The sequence below is a fragment of the Rana temporaria genome (assembly GCF_905171775.1).
Source record: "Rana temporaria chromosome 11 unlocalized genomic scaffold, aRanTem1.1 chr11z, whole genome shotgun sequence".
Taxonomy (NCBI): domain Eukaryota; kingdom Metazoa; phylum Chordata; class Amphibia; order Anura; family Ranidae; genus Rana; species Rana temporaria.
In genome coordinates this window covers 203,503-224,195 of record NW_024404490.1, presented here as the reverse complement: position 1 = coordinate 224,195, position 20,693 = coordinate 203,503, and the positions used below count along the sequence as shown (strand labels likewise).

At 48.1% G+C, this 20,693-nt stretch overlaps 1 protein-coding gene across 2 annotated transcripts in view; it reads right to left on the bottom strand.

Moving 5' to 3' along the window:
- Positions 1-20,693, bottom strand: part of LOC120921982 (hemicentin-1-like) — a 157,339-nt gene that overhangs the window by 118,765 nt on the left and 17,881 nt on the right. For both annotated transcript variants that reach the window (XM_040334504.1, XM_040334505.1), the window contains exons 4-9: positions 18,055-18,162; positions 13,076-13,543; positions 8,700-9,062; positions 6,068-6,376; positions 5,469-5,780; positions 3,699-4,001 (exon numbers count right to left, since the gene is read on the bottom strand). In XM_040334504.1, the coding sequence (XP_040190438.1) occupies positions 3,699-4,001; positions 5,469-5,780; positions 6,068-6,376; positions 8,700-9,062; positions 13,076-13,543; positions 18,055-18,162 (1,863 nt within the window). The remainder of the gene's footprint in view (positions 1-3,698; positions 4,002-5,468; positions 5,781-6,067; positions 6,377-8,699; positions 9,063-13,075; positions 13,544-18,054; positions 18,163-20,693) is intronic.

Genomic DNA, 20,693 nt, shown 5'->3' with positions numbered 1-20,693 from the left:
ACTTGTCAAAATGGATAGAGCTGAAAGGCCCGGCGTAACAGACAGGACACCCAAGGAAGAAAGTTTTGATCGGGTTGTTAAACGAGGACTGGCACAGTATGGTCCTAACCCTCCACCGGAGATCATAGACCTGGTTATAGCGGCTGTGGATGCCACTTGGCTACATCAAAGAGGTGCTGCAGCAGCAGAAGTCACAGCAGCACCAACGGAAGAGAGAGGAGAGGTACAGATACCAGTCTCCATGGAAGAGGAATTCAGAAGGAGGTTACAAGAGATGCGGATACAGCACAGAGGACCAGTATCAGAGGAGGCCCTGCTGGTATGGTCGGATGTGATTCGTTGCAAACTCTGTAAGGAAGCGCTAGCTCTTGAGCAGCAACACCAGGGGAAGGTCCTCACTTCCATCCATGTAAGGTACTGGCCACAGTATGACCTACAAATGTCGTTGTTGGGGGAACAACCGAAGCAGGAGTGGATAGCTGAGTTAAGCAGGCTGATCCGGGCAGAGATGTGGTTGGACAAGAGCTACAGAGGCCTCCGGTGGTATGTAGCCCAAGAGTGCTAGTGGTCAGCGGATGACAGCCCCACGGAAGGCTATGACTATGATGGCCTGGGATTATTGTATTGGAGGATGTTCAGTGATCCTGACTTCGGGATAATAGGGAGTGGCGCTTGGAGGAAATAATGGAGCACAGAGAGCAAGAATTGAATGTCTCGGAAGGGCACTGGGCACAGGAAGATTTGGAGTTTCTGGCCATTCAGGAATGGGAGCTGGAGATCGCCTACAGACAGCTGCTAGACTCTGCTCAGCAGCAGGGTGGGGCTCCCATTGCCTGGGACTATGAGGAAATTTCAGATGACAGCTCTGAAATCCTGGCTGATGAATCGGCAGTGGAAGATCGGAAGATTGCCATCCCTAAAGCCAAAGCAGATGATGTGGAGTTCCAGGGGGCTAGGGCAGTTGGCTCATCTCCTCAGCCACAGATTACAGAATGTATGGACTTAATGGACTGTTTAGAGGATGTTATGGATTATGCATCACCTGCTCAAGTACTGACAGCAGGACAGAATACGGCAGACCCCTGCTCTACACCCATTGCAGTTTTGGAGGTGAGAAGGTAATGGTTCCTCTTTACCAGTGGATTTCAGGGATGCAGGGAGGAGAAGCAGCCATTTTCCCTCCCCAACAGTTAGCCAGAGAAGATGGTGTGGAATCCCCAGCAGAAGAGCTGGCAACAGAGCAGAGTGCCACAAGCCTCTGCTCTAAACTAGCAGGAGAGGGAGTTCCTGTGGTAGTGGATGGGACTTCAGTCTCCACTTGTATACCCCAGGGATGGGGGGCAGTTGGCCCAGATCCCCAACAGCATGATGGACTGAGCCCAGTCTCCCTGTCTTCTCTCCAGCAGGTGAAAGGACTCCAAGGAGAAGGGCCAGTCCAGGCCTCTCCCCAGCGGCAGGCATGTTCTCTGAAAGAGGCAGAGGTTGGCTGGGTGAGTAATGCTCTGTTTGGAGCCATTTATTTGGGGTACTGTATGGATACCAGCATTGGAGGAATGGAACTATGGACTAACTTCGGAGTCAACCTGTCTGGGGTCCCCTCCTGTGTTAGTCTCCTGCCGAAACGGGAGAGATGTAACGGTATGGCCCGTGGGACCCAGAGGCTCTTGAAGGGTGTGGGGTACACCTCTTTTGGCTTTACCAATGACTCTTGTGTCTAGGGTCATCCTATGTCCACTAGGGGCATAGGATGACTGAGAACTGATATCTTGGATTACATGAGATGGGACAGTAATGATAATCCACAATATATTCAAGAATGTCTGCAAAGAACTAATTACAGGTTGTTGATTCTGAACCCAACAGGTCAATAGGAGAGTGACTCATTCAATGTGGAACATAGACTGTTAAGGTGGTAATTAAGTCTGCTACTGTCATGTAAACTAACCCTAGTCTGGCTTCTAAAGACCTTTTCATTGTGTGATGCTAATTAACACTGTATTGTGTGGAATATCTATTAATGATAAATGTGTATTGTATATCAGGTGAGAAAAGCTGGAGTCTTGATGTCTGACTTGTCAGCTGTAGCTAATTAGCTCATGTGGATTATATCGGTGCCAGAAAGTCTGACTAAAAATGTGTATTGGGCTCCTTGTGTCATGTTGTGGGTGGAGTTCAGTCATTGTTCATATTTGGTTGCTGACTGTATATAAGAGCCTGAGTTTTCCCATTAAAGTGTCTATCCGTTTGAAACCAGAGAACAGAGCTGTGTGTCTCCTTTTCTGGGGAATCTATATGGATTGTGGAGTGTCGATGAGCTGTCGTGGGTTGGTGGAAGGGAATATCGTAAACGGCGTTAACCCCTGACCGTTACACTGCTTAACAAAGGAAACCAGGGGAGGACCTGCCCTAGAGGAGACCAGCAAGTGAGCTGATGTCTCAGAATAGGCCTGGTGACTTTGTTATAAAAGGGATCTAAAACACAATTTGTCTTACAGTCCACCGGATTGGCTTAAAGGCTCTTTTGCTGTAAGGCAGGAAGTTCGGGACTCAAATCCTGTGGCAGAGGATCCCTGACTCTCCATCTTTCATTCTTAGACGGTCTGTGGCAGAGACTGTTTCTATACTGTCCGTGCTTCACTCCAACTGCTAGGCCATGTGAGAGGGGCCTATCTGGGTGAGAGGAGTCTATCCGGGTGAGAGGGGTCTATCCGGGTGAGAGGGGTCTATCCGGGTGAGAGGGGTCTATCCAGGTGAGAGGGGTCTATCCGGGTGAGAGGAGTCTATCCGGGTGAGAGGAGTCTATCCGGGTGAGAGGAGTCTATCCGGGTGAGAGGGGTCTATCCGGGTGAGAGGGGTCTATCCGGGTGAGAGGGGTCTATCCGGGTGGGAGGGGTCTATCCGGGTGAGAGGGGCCTATCTGGGGGAGAAGGGTCTATCCGGGTGAGAAGGGTCTATCCGGGTGAGAGGGGTCTATCCGGGTGAGAGGGGCCTATCTGGGGGAGAAGGGTCTATCCGGGTGAGAGGGGTCTATCCGGGTGGGAGGGGTCTATCCGGGTGAGAGGGGCCTATCCAGGGGAGAAGGGTCTATGCGGGTGAGAGGGGTCTATCCGGGTGGGAGGAGTCTATCCGGGTGAGAGGAGTCTATCCGGGTGAGAGGGGTCTATCCGGGTGAGAGGGGTCTATCCGGGTGAGCAGGGGCATATCCAGAGCTCAGGCTGACTACAGGCTAGCTCAGGGGTCTCGAAACTTTTCAAAGGGCCAGTTTATTGTCCTTGAGACTTTAGGAGGGCCGGATTGTGGCCATCAGGGGCAGAAAATGTCCTGGGCCCAGCATCAGTGAGAATAAATCTGGCCCGGGGGGTGGTGAGGGGGAGTAGGGCCCCTATCAGTAGGGGGAATAGTATCCTCAGTTCATGAAGCTAAGACACCAGAATAAGGACAGTTAATTTAACAGAAGTGACAGTTATTTCTGGTGAGTCCAATGAAAAAATCACACGCGTCTAAAATAAAGATCCTTATCCTTGTGTTATATCTTTGTGAATTGGGCCCCATAGTATGTGATCTATCGATGTCCTTCATCTCTGATATCAGATGTATTATAATATAAAGTTCTGAGCTCTGCAAGATTCAAACAGTGTAACTTTCATAATCTTCCTTTATGAAGTTTATGGTTCCAGATTTCCTTCCAATAAACTTACCTGGGAGCCTCAGGTGTATTTTCTTCTCAATAGGATTTGTCATTTCCTTGTGTGTCGTCCTGCAGGAATAAACCTTCCCATAATTCTCTGCTGTAGGTGTTATAGTCAGAGAACAGGACAGAACGCCTCCGCTGCCTCGGGTCACTCTCTGCTGTCCTTTCCCCAGATCTCTTCCACTCTCTGACCAGGTGACCTCAGGGGTTTCTCCGGGATCACAGCCAGTCACATCACAGCGCAGAGTCAGAGATCTTCCATAATCGGGATTCCAGGGATCACTGGAGATCTCACTGAGCACTGGGAGCCCTACAGAGGAAGAACATGAAATTGTCACCTCAGTCTCTGTACCAGAGGAGCTTACACTCTAATGTCCCCTCCCCCCCACAGTCACACATTATTATTATTATTATACAGGATTTATATAGCGCCAACAGTTTACGCAGCGCTTTACAATATAAAAGGGACACAATACAGTTATAATACAATAAAATACAACAGGATTAAGAGGGCCTTGCTCAGAAGAGCTTACAACCATTGCCATGAATGCAGCACCCACCGTATTGCCAGGAATGCAGCACCCACCATTGCCATGAATGCAGCCCTACCATTGCCATGAATGCAGCACCCACCGTATTGCCAGGAATGCAGCACCCATCATTGCCAAGAATGCAGCACCCACCATTGCCATGAATGCAGCAACCAGAATTGCCATGAATGCAGCACCCACTATTGCCAGGAATGCAGCAACCAGTATTGCCAGGAATTCAAAAACCAGTATTGCCAGGAATGCAGCACCCACCATTGCCAGGAATGCAGCACCCACCATTGCCAGGAATGCAGCAACCAGTATTGCCAGGAATTCAGCACCCAGTATTGCCAGGAATGCAGCACCCACCATTGCCAGGAATGCAGCACCCACCATTGCCTGGAATGCAGCACCCACCATTGCCATAAATGCAGCACCCACTATTGCCAGGAATGCAGCACCCAGTATTGCCAGGAATGCAGCACCCACCATTGCCAGGAATGCAGCACCCACCATTGCCTGGAATGCAGCACCCACCATTGCCATAAATGCAGCACCCACTATTGCCAGGAATGCAGCATCCACTATTGCTAGGAATGCAGCACCCACCATTGCCCGGAATGCAGCACCCACTATTGCCAGGAATGCAGCACCCACTATTGCCAGGAATGCAGCACCCACCATTGCCATCAGTGCAGCCTGGTTGATGCCCATCCATCTGCAGCCTTGGAGGGGACGGGACGAGTGGCAAAAGATTACCTACAGGAGAAACTCCTGTTTTCTCTGTGGCCTCTTTGATAGAAAGTCCCGCCTGCTTTGATGGACAGAACAGTTGTCCAATGGCAGCGATGGAAATGGGACTTCCTATTACAGAAGCTGCCTTGTAAACAGGAAATAGTCCTCTCCAAGGCAGCCAGCATATATATATTTTGTGGCTCTGGCGCTGGGATAACGTTGGGGGCCACAAAAGATATATATGTCCAAATAACCATATGCAGCTATGACTAAACACTAGATATAGTGTGAAACGCGTCAGTGTCCAAGTTTTGTTTGCTGTGGCTTGTAGTGCTGTCCGAATTTTATTAAAGGCAATTATTGTTGAGAGTGCAGCTGTCCAGAAATACATCCTCGCTATTCCTGTCCAAATAACCAGGTGGGCCGTTCAAAACTGGAACGCGGGCCGTGATTGGCCCACGGGCCGGACTTTGGACATGCCTGATCTAGAAGGAGAATAAAGATCTCATTACCTTTCAGGTGTAGAGGATAATCTTTTTTAATTGTCTTTCCACCATGAGTGATCTCCAGGCGGATGGGAGCTCCGTGTTCTTCGGATGTCGGAGTGAATGTCAGCTCTGTGGTTCCGGAGAAGATCTTGGATTCTGGATCTGCCTGGCAGTTGTCTTTCCAATCATCAGGCTTAAACCTGGTTAATCCCCGATACCACTGAATGGCGGGATTTCCAGGATACATATTATCGATTCTACAGGATACCGTCACCGTTTTCCCACGCTCAGGCTGGGCGGGGTCACATTGTATGTCACCCAGAGTGGGCGGAGAGACTGCAATATAGAGGAAGCGCAGTGTTATACGTCATCTGTACTGGAACATCTCATACAAGACAATGGAGAAGACATTGAGGTTTATGTAATACTAGAGAACTAATAAATCCCCCTCTGTATGATATCGGGATATTGGAAGGACCCATCGCCCAGACTGCACTGTCCTGTCATTGTGGAGGGAACTTCCTGTCAGTTACAGCCAATCCCCTGAAGTAGTGTCCCCATCTTATCGTATATCGTCTGGGAACGGTGACATTGCATTACATGGAGAGATTTGCCCCACTTACATATTTCTCCCAGTGTCCAGGTGACGGGTTTCGGATTCGATAGACTGGCATGCTCAACCTGACATCGGAAATTCTTCCCCAGATCCCTCATTGTTGGGGTGTAACAGGAAGTGCTGGTCACATGATATAGTCTATCATTATCCTGGAGGGGGTCAGTGGTGTGTGAGGATGTTATGATGTCATCTCCCGCGTACCATGTGACTTGTATGGCTGACGGGTAAAATGAATGAATCCTACAGGAGAGATCCAACTTCTCACCGACACAAACATTGTCCTGACCCTTCAGTATGGAGTCCAGCACCGGAACCGCTGAAATGAGACAAAGAGAAGTCACCCCGGAATAATTGTCATTGTTTTATATACATTTTCCCTGTAATAAGAATATTATCCTGATATAAACATTACATAAGAGCTGCCGGATAGATGAAGGAAATGCACTGCTCAGGAGCTGAGAATATGGACAATCCATGGAGAAGAGGATCTCAAAAGAGAGACCATAAAGTGAGCAGAAGGTTCGGGCAGCTCAGAAATCACACATCTGATCTTATTGATGTCAGTTGGGGGCAAAACTGTCACATTCAGAGGAAAGAGTGCCCACTGTCATACCCGTCTCTCCTGTACATACCGCCCACTGTCATACCCTCCTCTCCTGTACATACCGCCCACTGTCATACCCTCCTCTCCTGTACATACCGCCCACTGTCATACCCTCTTCTCCTGTACATACCGCCCACCGCCATACCCTCCTCTCCTGTACATACCGCCCACCGCCATACCCTCCTCTCCTGTACATACCGCCCACTGTCATACCCTCCACACTCCTCTCCTGTACATAGTGCCCACTGTCATATCCTCCACACTCCTCTCCTGTACATAGTGCCCACTGTCATACCCTCCACACTCCTCTCCTGTACATACCGCCCACTGTCATATCCTCCACACTCCTCTCCTGTACATACCGCCCACTGTCATACCCTCCACACTCCTCTCCTGTACATACCGCCCACTGTCATACCTTCCACACTCCTCTCCTGTACATACCGCTCACTGTCATATCCTCCACACTCCTCTCCTGTACATACCGCCCACTGTCATACCCTCCACTCTCCTCTCCTGTACATACCGCCCACTGTCATATCCTCCACACTCCTCTCCTGTACATACCGCCCACTGTCATACCCCCCACACTCCTCTCCTGTACATACTGCTCACTGTCATACAATCCACACTCCTCTCCTGTACATACCGCCCACTGTCATACCCTCCACACTCCTCTCCTGTACATACCGCCTACTGTCATACCCTCCACACTCCTCTCCTGTACATAGTGCTCACTGTCACACCCTCCACTCTCCTCTCCTGTACATACTGCTCACTGTCATACCCTCCACACTCCTCTCCTGTACATACCGCCCACTGTCACACCCTCCACTCTCCTCTCCTGTACATACTGCTCACTGTCATACCCCCCACACTCCTCTCCTGTACATACCGCCCACTGTCATATCCTCCACACTCCTCTCCTGTACATACCGCCCACTGTCATATCCCCCACACTCCTCTCCTGTACATAGTGCCCACTGTCATACCCTCCACACTCCTCTCCTGTACATACTGCCCACTGTCATACCCTCCACACTCCTCTCCTGTACATACCGCTAACTGTCATACCCTCCACACTCCTCTCCTGTACATACCACCCACTGTCATATCCTCCACACTCCTCTCCTGTACATACCGCCCACTGTCATACCCTCCACACTCCTCTCCTGTACATACCGCCTACTGTCATATCCTCCACACTCCTCTCCTGTACATACCGCCCACTGTCATACCCTCCACACTCCTCTCCTGTACATACCGCCTACTGTCATATCCCCCACACTCCTCTCCTGTACATACCACCCACTGTCATATCCCCCACACTCCTCTCCTGTACATACCGCCCACTGTCATACCCTCCACACTCCTCTCCTGTACATACCGCCCACTGTCATATCCCCCACACTCCTCTCCTGTACATAGTGCCCACTGTCATACCCTCCACACTCCTCTCCTGTACATACTGCCCACTGTCATACCCTCCACACTCCTCTCCTGTACATACCGCTAACTGTCATACCCTCCACACTCCTCTCCTGTACATACCGCCCACTGTCATACCTCCACACTCCTCTCCTGTACATACCACACACTGTCATACCCTCCACACTCCTCTCCTGTACATACCGCTCACTGTCACATCCCCCACACTCCTCTCCTGTACATACCGCCCACTGTCATATCCTCCACACTCCTCTCCTGTACATACCGCCCACTGTCATACCCTCCACACTCCTCTCCAGTACATACCACCCACCGGTAATACCGGAAATACGATGGTAAAGCGGCGCTAAAAATAGCGGCGCTTTACCACCGACACCGCGGACGCCACAATGTGAAAGGCGCCTTAGAGTCAGAGTCCTTCTGGGGCCCCATCAGGGAGTAGGGGACCTGGGAGATGGGAAGATTCCCAGTTTGCTCTCAAAATGCTGATTTGTGAGGAGGGGGGAGTTCTGATTGGGTAATCCCCCAACTTGTAATTCAAGTTCACCCTGAAGGGAAATCATCATAGTCTATGCGTATCACTCACCGGTCACACTCAGGATCTGCTTTCTTTCCTCCCGGTGATCTGTAGCGGGGTGGAAGGTTCTACAGATATATGTCACTCCATCATCTTCTCTTATAGTCGGTTTCAGGATCAGAGCACTTATATAGCTGAAGGATTTATCTTCATGCTCATTTTCCTTCACTCTATGGGAATATTTCTCCCTGTGATTGGAGTTTTTCCCAGAATTCCATGTTAGCAGTTCAGTCTCTCGGAGGTCCTTCTCCCTCCTCAGCCAGGTGATGGACAAATCTCGCGGTTTAAACCCATTTATGGGACAGGTGAGAGTCAGCCGCTCCTCATGGGTGACACGGTCCGGGCTCATGATGGACAACAACTTGGGAGGAACTAAATAAGGAAATGTAGAAATGTTATTTAATGAAATTATAAAGCAACAATGTACCATAGAAGTTAAAAGCTCTGTAAACCAAATCACTAAAGTTCCATAGAAGCTTTAAAGTGGATGTAACCCGTCACATATCCCCAGTGAAGTGAAAAGCCTCAGATGATACACAGGGATGAAACAAATCTCCTTACATAAGTATTACATGTATATCTGCTGTCTTTCGCTTTATATACTGTTTAGAACAAGGGTAGGCAAGCTTAAAGAGGTGGAGATCTACTTAAACATGGAAGAAGTCAAAGATCACCGGGCACAGCTGATTTAAAGTGATACTAAAGGTTTGTGTTTTTTTTTTTGATAACAAACATGTGATACTTACCTCCACTGTGCAGTTCCTTTTGCACAGAGTGGCCCCCGATCCTCCTCTTCTGGGGTCCCATGGCGGCTCTTGCAGCTCCTCCCCACATTAGATAACCCCCTCTGGGAAGCTCTCTGCCGAGGAGGGTTACCTTGCGGATGCGCTCCCGTGTCATACACTCGCAGCCCATAGACGCTGAGTGTGATGCCGCGTACACACCATCACTTTATGTGATGAAAAAAAATGACGTTTTTAAAAACGTCACTTTAATTGACTGTGTGTGGGGGAAAACGTTGTTTTATGTCTTGTAAAAAACGACCAAAAAAAATTGAAGCATGCTTCAATTTTATGTGTCGTTTTTCAAAAGTGCACTTTTTACTTCACAGAAATTGACCGTGTGTAGCAAAAAACGTCGTTTTGTAAGACGTTTTTACACCCGCGCATGCCCAGAAGCTACTTATGAAGCGAGCTTCAATGGTAAAACGTGGTGGAACGTAACCGCGCTTTGCTAGAGCATTGTGAGAAAAACGATGGTGTGTAGGCAACTTCGTCTTTGAAAATTGAAGTTTCAAAAACGTCATTTTTTACTTCACAGAAAGTGTCGTTTTTTTTCATCACATAAAGTGATGGTGTGTACGCGGCATATGACTCGGCCCCACCCCCCGTGTCATTGGATTTGATTGACAGCAATGGGGGCCAATGGCTGCGCTGCTATCAATCTATCCAATCAAAGTCGAGACTCCATGGAGAAAAGGATGGCGGGGACGCGTCCACAGAAATTCGGGGCTCAGGTATGTAAAACTGGGGGGGCCAGACACTGCAAGGTGTTTTTTCACCTTCATGCATAGGATGCACAAGGGTTTACAACCCCTTTAAACCTCTAATTGCCGTGCTACTGTGTTGCAATCGCATGCGTTGCACAGGAATTATGGGTTTAGAACGCAGCAGATCAGTGTGAAAGCAGCCCCATACTATTATGCCCGCTGTATTGCTTCACACTGAAATGGAAAGAACCGCGATGTCACAGAGAGTGATTGGAGATGTCCAGCTAACCATGTGCAACTAACGGGACCCCTGAGAGCCCTCCGGCAGTCTTTTGTTATCACTGCTGTATTAAGAAGTAAGTTCTCTCCACACTGTGGGAACAGATATACCCATCCCTTGTTCCAGCCGGGACGCTCCATTGAAACCCCCGAATCAACTGCTGCTCTAGGTCAGGGGTCGCCAGATGTGGCCCTTTGCTAGCCTTTATCCGGCCCTTGGGGCACTATTCCTCCCACTGACATGAGGAACTATTCCTCCCATTGACACCAACAATGGGGCACTATATTATCCACTGATACCAATGATGGGACACTAATAGGGGGAATACTCCTCTTTCTATTGACCACCAACCCTGAGGCCATATTTGTTCTCACTGATGCCGGGCTCGTGACATTTTCTTCCCTTGCTGGCCCCAGTCCGGCCCTCCTAAAGTCTGAAGGGCAATAAAGTAGCCCCTTGTTTGAAAAGTTTGGCGACCCCCTGCTCTAGGTGAATGTTATGAAGACGGTTTGCTATTTTCTCCCGTTAAGGCTCTTATTCCTTACTGCGGTAATACCGCAGGACTAAGGAGAAAGTCAATAATAAGATTGGTCTCTGAGGACGATTAACATTTCTTTCCATATGCTACTATAGTGGTGATGAACGAGCTGGGGATATAGACACCCTGTTACGTGTTACCTCACAGCAAGGAATATATTAATAGTGCTATAATGACTCTAGCATGACGGCCTTCATATTTAAGGTGACAACACGAGGTGTCTCGTCATTACACTTACATTTTCCCATAGAGAGGTTCTATCACTTACCTTTATCCACGGCCTTGGGAGAACCGTTTCCAGTGACACAGCTGCCAAATTTGAACGATAGCCCATATGGCCATTAGTGCCCCTATTCCTTTCTAATTGTGGCTATCAATGTCTGTTGCTGGACTAAGTTCCCATCCACTAGTGGTGATTTATGGCTGAAACATAGGGCAGGGGGCGTCCATAGAATCATAAGAAGGTGTTGAAGAGTGAAGACAGTTGCCCTGTGTAACACAATGGCCCCCGCGGCGGTATGTACAGGAGAGGAGTGTGGAGGGTATGACAGTGGGCGGTATGTACAGGAGAGGAGTGTGGAGGGTATGACAGTGAGCACTATGTACAGGAGAGGAGTGTGGGGGATATGACAGTGAGCGGTATGTACAGGAGAGGAGTGTGGAGGGTATGACAGTGTGTGGTATGTACAGGAGAGGAGTGTGGGGGGTATGACAGTGGGTGGTATGTACAGGAGAGGAGTGTGGGGGGTATGACAGTGAGTGGTATGTACAGGAGAGGAGTGTGGAGGGTATGACAGTGAGCGGTATGTACAGGAGAGGAGTGTGGAGGTATGACAGTGGGCACTATGTACAGGAGAGGAGTGTGGAGGGTATGACAGTGGGTGGTATGTACAGGAGAGGAGTGTGGGGGGTATGACAGTGAGCAGTATGTACAGGAGAGGAGTGTGGAGGGTATGACAGTGTGTGGTATGTACAGGAGAGGAGTGTGGAGGATATGACAGTGGGCAGTATGTGCAGGAGAGGAGTGTGGAGGGTATGACAGTGGGCAGTATGTACAGGAGAGGAGTGTGAGGGGGATGACAGTGGGCACTATGTACAGGAGAGGAGTGTGGAGGATATGACAGTGGGCGGTATGTACAGGAGAGGAGTGTGGGGGGTATGACAGTGAGCAGTATGTACAGGAGAGGAGTGTGGAGGGTATGACAGTGTGTGGTATGTACAGGAGAGGAGTGTGGAGGATATGACAGTGGGCAGTATGTGCAGGAGAGGAGTGTGGAGGGTATGACAGTGGGCAGTATGTACAGGAGAGGAGTGTGAGGGGGATGACAGTGGGCACTATGTACAGGAGAGGAGTGTGGGGGGTATGACAGTGGGCACTATGTACAGGAGAGGAGTGTGGGGGGTATGACAGTGGGCACTATGTACAGGAGAGGAGTGTGGGGGGTATGACAGTGGGCACTATGTACAGGAGAGGAGTGTGGGGGGTATGACAGTGGGCACTATGTACAGGAGAGGAGTGTGGAGGGTATGACAGTGGGCACTATGTACAGGAGAGGAGTGTGGAGGGTATGACAGTGGGCGGTATGTACAGGAGAGGAGTGTGGGGGGTATGACAGTGATCACTATGTACAGGAGAGGAGTGTGGAGGGTATGACAGTGGGCACTATGTACAGGAGAGGAGTGTGGAGGGTATGACAGTGAGCGGTATGTACAGGAGAGGAGTGTGGAGGGGATGACAGTGGGCGGTATGTACAGGAGAGGAGTGTGGGGGGTATGACAGTGGGCACTATGTACAGGAGAGGAGTGTGGAGGGTATGACAGTGGGCACTATGTACAGGAGAGGAGTGTGGAGGGTATGACAGTGGGAAGTATGTGCAAAATGTTGTTCCAGGGCACGTTACACTTGATTCCCTCTTCTATCCAGTGCTCGGAACGAGGGGGTCCTTTTCACTGGGAGGTCCCCAACAAGTTAGAAATGTGCCAATGATAATAAGTACCTTTTTACCCCAAAAGAACCCACTACTGCCCTCTAGGAGGTAACACACTGAACCATTCCATGTAGAAGAGAAGAGTCTCACCTCCAATGACGTTGAGTATTCTGCGTACCGAGACCGGAGAGGTCAGTGCCGGGTGTTTTACACGGACAGATAATTCCGCTCCATTATCCAGGTCATAGCTGGGCGTTATCTGGAGAGAACACTGACAGAGGAATGCACCAAACTTCTTCCTTCTGATAAGAGGAGTCATCTCCAGCTGTAGAGGTCTGTCCTCGTGTCCTGCAGATCCATTCATCAGTTGTCTCCCCTCCTCTATAGCTACAACCTCTTCATCCCCTCCTCCACCATCTTTACTTATCCTGACCGGAGTGAGGAGACCTCCAGACCTCCAGGTGTAGATGGTCCTCGTCTCCTCCTCCCCGGATCTTCTCATACACACAGAGATTTCTATGTCGTTGGGTCGGAAGTCCATAATCTGACAAGTCAGAGTCGTCCTGTTCATGTCAATCAGATCATCGTTCCCGGTAATCTCAGAGAGAGTGGGAGGATCTGGAAGAGGAAATCATTGTATGGATTATTACATTCACTATGTGACCAATCCCAGGACATTTGATAGGACACCTCTACTGGAGGCCATGGGGGGGGGGGGGGAGGGTAGATAAAAAATAAAAAGATAATAAAGGATGTATCCAAAGTTACTAGAAAACGTATAAAAAAAATCATCATAAGGTGGAAAATATCTCTAAAGAATTTTAAAGCGTTAAAAAAAGTGTTAAAAAATGAATCCTGTACCTTTAAAGCATGTTATAGGACACGGTGCTTGTGCTGCGTCATTTGCCCCCGGCTGATTCTGCCAGTTCCTCCCCTCTGTAAACTGACCACAGTGTATGATGGCTGCTGACACCAGACACCGTGGTCAGTTTACGTGCCTCCATCATCAGCAGTCTGCTATCTGCTCTCCTCTCTGCTCCTGTGTCCTCCTCCCCCTCCTCTCTCTGTCTGTGTGTGAGCCGCTCCTGTATACACCATCAGAATTGCCACCTATTGCAATGTCCCCCTCTGTGAATGAGTTATAAATATAAATGCTGTAAATACCTAATTTTAGAGCCGAGATTATGATCACGTGATGTTGTGGAAATTTTATGAAGATGTATTTAATATGTATTGTCATAATGTCGCCCAGTGTTAGTTCTCCCGCAACCCGCTCAGAAGAGCTGACTGACGCTGGGTGAGTCCCGTCTGGTAGTGGAAAACTTCCTGAGGTTGGAGAAAGGTGTTTGCAGAGTGTGAATATGTCCGCCGGCGAAGGGCCCCTTTGCGATGCACAGAATGATCGTCTGAGGGGATATGTTCGCTCTGCAAGGACATTATCAGTTATAGGCGGATGTGCGCTCTTGTTTCTGCTGTGTCTGATCAGCATGGTCGAAATTTATAGCTTACGTCTGCAGATAGCCTCACTTCCACAAGGAATGGTAGTATAATCCAGGTATGTGTTGTTCTCTGGAACAGCGCAGAATAAGGATTCCTATCAGCGGTAATACGGGAGGTTTGGGTTGTTATGGTCAGAGACGGAGTCCATGTTTGTTTAGCTTCCATGCACAGTGGGGCAGATTCAGATAGATCAGCGGATCTTTAGATCCGCGTAATCTATCTTATTTACGATCCGCCAGCGCAAGTTTGAGAGGCTAGTGCTGTATTCAGAATGCACTTACCTCGAAAGTTGCACCGGTGGATCGTAAATCCCCCGGCGGAATTCAAATTCCGCGGCTAGGGGGAGTGTAGTGTTTAAATCCGGCGCGTCCCCGCGCCGATTTAAATGCGCATGCGCCACCTGCGAATTTTCCCGGCATGCATTGCTCCCAATGACGTCGCTAGGACGTCATTGGTTTCGGCGTGAGCGTAACTTGCGTCCAGCGCTTTTCTGAATCGACTTACGCAAATGACGTAATAATTCAAAACTTGGCGCGGGAACGACGGCCATACTTAACATAGGATACGCCTCACATAGCAGGGGTAACTATACGCCAGAAAAAGCCGAACGCAAGCAACGTAAAAAAAAAGCAACGGGCGGGCGTTCGTTTCTGAATCAGAGGAAATCGTCATTTGCATATTAGTCGCTTAAAAAACCGAAGCGCCACCTAGCGGCCAGTGGGGAATTGCAGCCTAAGATCCGACGGTGTAAGTCACTTACACCTGTCGGATCTTAGGGAGATCTATGCGGAACCTGATTCTATGAATCAGGCGCATAGATACGACAATCGTATCTCAGAGATACGACGGCGTATCAGGAGATACGAAATGAATAAGTGATAGCGCTAGTATTAACTAGTGCTGAGTGAGTACAGTGTGAATGTTAGTAATATAAATCATACACATTGAGTATTAATAGCAACACTTATGAAAATTACTACTAAGTCCAATGAGATGTTGAAATGAGTTCCTTATGGGTTAAAACCCATATGCAGCCCTATGGTAATCAGCTGGCGTTTCCTCCTCAAATGCTTCTCATTAGACAGACAACGACCTTTCCCATTAAAAGATCCAAGCAGAAAAACTCCAATATAAAGGAAAAAAGAAAAAGAAAGAGGACAAGCCTCATAGTACAATACTGTATAGTAAAGGACAATGGACAAGAGACTACACCGACGGTAATGAACTCACAAAACCGCCGATTAACACAGGCTCTGAGATAGATTGCCGCTCAGTGTGATGGTCTCCTCACTAGGATCGTAGTCCCGTCAACATAGGCTCCTCCCCCACGCGTTCCGTCACTAGGCACGTGACTTAGTCATGGGTCTCTGAATGACTATGGGAGACGGCTGAGCTTATAACAGAGCCGTTGCGTGTCATTCAAACAGGAAGTGAAACCACAAAATTGTTATGGGAGTGTGTTGAATAGACACAGGAATTCACCATTTGCAACTTATTAATTAATTCTTATTATCAATACATTAATTTTTTTAACGTATATATTTTTGTATAAAGTACATTTATTAATGCAGCACACTTTTTTATTTCTTTATACCCCCTCAGGATGCATGAATGTATAGAGTATGTATGCACGTCTCTATATTATATCTTTTTCATGTAGTATGTACTAATCATATGAAGGGGGCGATGTGGTTGCTTTTTTTTAAACTTACTAAGAAGGCAGGTCCTCCTTTTTTAATGGTTTTAGATAATTTTTATAATTTTAAAATCTTATTTTAAATATTCTGTTTATATCAACAAGATAGTTTAATTCCATCTGTGTTGATAGATTATATATATTTTTTCCTGTATTAAAACACTATTGTATTGCACAATGTTGCTAAATGTAGCGAGTGCTATAATCTGCTTTTTTGCACAGTGCTCGAGGTTGTTGCCTGCAATGATGTAGATGTCAACCCCCTCTTCTTTCTGTGGTTTCACTTCCTGTTTGAATGACACGCAACGGCTCTGTTATAAGCTCAGCCGTCTCCCATAGTCATTCAGAGACCCATGACTAAGTCACGTGCCTAGTGACGGAACGCGTGGGGGAGGAGCCTATGTTGACGGGACTACGATCCTAGTGAGGAGACCATCACACTGAGCGGCAATCTATCTCAGAGCCTGTGTTAATCTGCGGTTTTGTGAGTTCATTACCGTCGGTGTAGTCTCTTGTCCATTGTCCTTTACTATACAGTATTGTACTATGAGGCTTGTCCTCTTTCTTTTTCTTTTTTCCTTTATATTGGAGTTTTTCTGCTTGGATCTTTTAATGGGAAAGGTCGTTGTCTGTCTAATGAGAAGCATTTGAGGAGGAAACGCCAGCTGATTACCATAGGGCTGCATATGGGTTTTAACCCATAAGGAACTCATTTCAACATCTCATTGGACTTAGTAGTAATTTTCATAAGTGTTGCTATTTATACTCACTGTGTATGATTTATATTACTAACATTCACACTGTACTCACTCAGCACTAGTTAATACTAGCGCTATCACTTATTCATTTCATATTAATTTGGTTTTGTTCACCTAATAGATACGCAGCTCCTATTATTTGATATTTTTTGCTGTTTTTTCCACTTTTTGTTTTATATATGGTAGCGCAGTAGTACCATTCCTCTTTTGTATCAGGAGATACGCCGTCGTATCTCTATCTGAATCTCCCCCACTGTCTCTGCTCAGACACGCCCATAAGCCTTTAGCCATTATTCATTGGCTGTTGTATAAATTTATTTTTCCTGCTTTGACATTCACATCCTGTGTTGTTACATCCTTATTTGGTCATATCCTGTGAGGTCACATCCTGTGTAAGAGGCGATTGCCTGGTGGAGCCAGGACTTCCTGTTTGTAATTTCCTTTGACTTTTACAAATAAAAGAGCCGGGCAGACTGGTCTCAAGGGAGTCATGCTGAGATGAGAACGTGAGCTGTGGTGATGTCTGTTTACTTGGGGATATACGGGGGATAGAATAATTGGTAAGTTGCATTATATCATTAGACGGAATGCGTGCTTATTAGTAGGAGAAATGGTGTGCGCTCAGCGTACAGCCAAATTTCCTTGACAATGACCAGCCAGCTCTCTCCTCCTCCTCTCCAGACTGACATCAGCAGGGAAATCTCAGCCCCGCCCCCTGCATCTCTCAGAGGAGGAAAGGAGAAAGCTGGCCAGTCATGTGATCGCAATCTCGGCAGTGAAATTAGGTATTTGCAGCATTTATTCACACACAGAGGGGGGCACTACAGTAGGAGGCAGTGCTGATAATGTATACAGATTAGTGGGGCTTAACAACCACTTTAAGGTCCCACAGTACTGAATATTATATCCATGGAACGTGAAGTACAAAGAAATGGGATGTCTCAGATCTTGGACCTGCCGGGTATGAGGTGCGTTGGGCACCATAAAGACAATGATATTGTTAGCTGGATTCCATCAGATGGAGCCCCAGCAAGGTCACCGGTATAAATGACACATCCAGAATGACTGTCGGCTCTTATGTGATCAGCTGATTGGCTATTTCCTGGAACAATCCCGACACAGACAGTACAACAGGCCAATCAGAATCTGATGATGAACAGACAGGGCACACTTACCTTTCTTTATAAATCTGAAGTAGAGGAAACCCGATACACCCAGAAATAACACGCCCAGAATGGTGAAGAGCACGGCGGTGATAATGGCTCCGGAGTTATCTTCTCTCTCTGTAATAATGAAGAACAAAACATGATGAAAGTAGAAACATTTCCAAACCCAAAAACCTCATTTATTAATGTCTGACTGTATCTGAACTGAGAGGAATCACCACACACCTCCCCACCTGACACCACCTGAAGTGACTTACCTGCAGGGGCGTCCCTAGGGGGGGGCCAGAGGGGGCCCTGACCCCCCCAACATCATGCTGTGCCCCACCATGTGCCCCCCCAAAAAAAAAATTTTTTTTTTTTTTTTTTTTTTTTTGCAATTTTTGTATTTTGCTCCCTGAGAGGGAGAGCGTCCCCAGTCAGCTCTGCGGGGGATTCCTCCCCCTCCCTGTGCTCGCCGACACTGCATAATGCGAGCGCTCACACAACCAGATATTTTAGCCTGGGCCGTGTTTAAGTATGTGCACTGCAGACTGCAGTACACTGTAATCACTGAACTACATTATCTCCATCCCTTCTCTCCCCCCATCTGTCTCCCTCCCCCTCTCCTGTTCTTTCAAAACATTCACAATTTACTTTCACTTTCAGTTAGGAAGATAATATACAGTGCAAATTTTTTTCCTGCATCCACAGATTGCAGGAAAGAAACTTGCATGATTCCCCCATCAACAGACAGTGGTGACAGGGGAATATCCCTCCTGCCCAGCAATTATATTCTCCCGACAAACAGTGATTATCACCAGTGACTATACAGCAACCACTAGTGATAATTATAAGAGAATCTGCTCATTAATGGTTCAAATCTCAGCCAGTTTCTGCTGAACCAGCTGAGATTTAAACTGTCTATGGCTGGTCTTAGCTCTTAGGCAGCCCATACATTGATTAGCACTGTGGAGTGTCGGCTTCCTGGCATGTTGGATTTCAAACACACCCAAGCCCATCTCTATTGGTTGTAGACAGTTGAGCTCCCTGCAGGTTGCTTAGCAGCAGTGGACCCTTCTCTGACAAGCTGATCGGGATGCAATCCAGGTGATGCTCCCAGTCAAATCCTAGTCATAAATATCAGAGATTTTATTGATCAAAGCCCACACTTTACAGGCATAGAGCCCACATGGCTGCGGAACATACGTTTGATTATATATATATATATATATATATATACAGGGCTCAAAATTTCAAGTCCTGAGCCACTAGCCAGGCCTCAAGAGTTACTCGCCACCAGTTGCCCCACCTAATTCATACACTGCCCTGCGCCTAATTGCACCCGTAAACACGCCCTCGTAGATTATCTCATGGAATGACAATGTTTTATGCAGAATCAAGTTACAAAATTAAATATTACCAACAACAACTTTAACAAAATGGGACAGGGCACTGGGGGCAGACCAGAGGGACAGGGCACTGGGGGCAGACCAGAGGGACAGGGCACTGGGGGCAGACCAGAGGGACAGGGCACTAGAACTGGGTCTCTTCCCCATTCTCTTGCTGTCTCCTCTGCAACTCCCATCCATCCTCTCTCTCTCTCCCATTCATCTCATCATCAGGAGCCTGTGTGTGCGGCTCCACGCTTGCATGTCCCCACTTCCCCCTTTTATTCAGGCTGGCAGTGAGGAGAGGAGCTTCAGCACAGCGGGAGGGAGTACAATCCAGCGCTGAGATCCACACAACTGCACAGCCATTGACACCATAGCACAGCACACACTGACAGCGCACAGCACACATTGACAGCGCACAGCACACACTGACAGCGCACAGCACACACTGACAGCGCACAGCGCACACTGACAGCGCACAGCACACACTGACAGCGCACAGCACACACTGACAGCGCACAGCACACACTGACAGCGCACAGCGCACACTGACACTGCACAACACACATTGAGACCAGTCTGTTCACAGTGCTCAGGCTAAACTGTTGGACACTTACATAGAGCACAAGGAGAAGAAAACTGCACAAACTAGAAGGCTGCCGCTCTCATGTCAGGGCAACTTTCAGTGAGCGCTGCACCGGAGTGGTAATTTTTGCAATCCTCCACCTCACTCATTACTTTCTGCTCTCCAGCTACATTGGTCGGGGCCCGGGGGAGGGGGGAGGCTCAGAGAGGTCATACTGTTAGGTCCCATGGCTTAATGAGAATTGTAAGGAGAGCACCTGTGTACTGCTCTGCCTGTGCGCGGCTCACCAGACTACTTTTCCCGAGCATGCACCTTTCCTCTTCGGCCACCAATCTCATCGGGACTCTAAGTGTAGACACAGATTGGAGGGAGATTGGTCATGCAGCCCTGTCATCACTCGCCCCCAGCTTAAATGCACTCGCCAAATGCTGGTAGGCGAGTGGAAATTTTGAGTGCTGATATATATATATATATAGATGCTAATAAATACTGTGTTTATTAGATCTGACTGGGAGCATCACCTGGATCACATGCCGATCAGCATGTCAACAGAGAAGGTTATACAGCATTACTGCTGCTAGGTGACCAGCTGGGAGCTCGGCTCTCTATAACCAATAGTGCCAGCCTTCCCCTGCATGCATCCATAATGTCACCAGCACTAGGTCCTAATAGACTGCCGCCGCTGCCAAGGA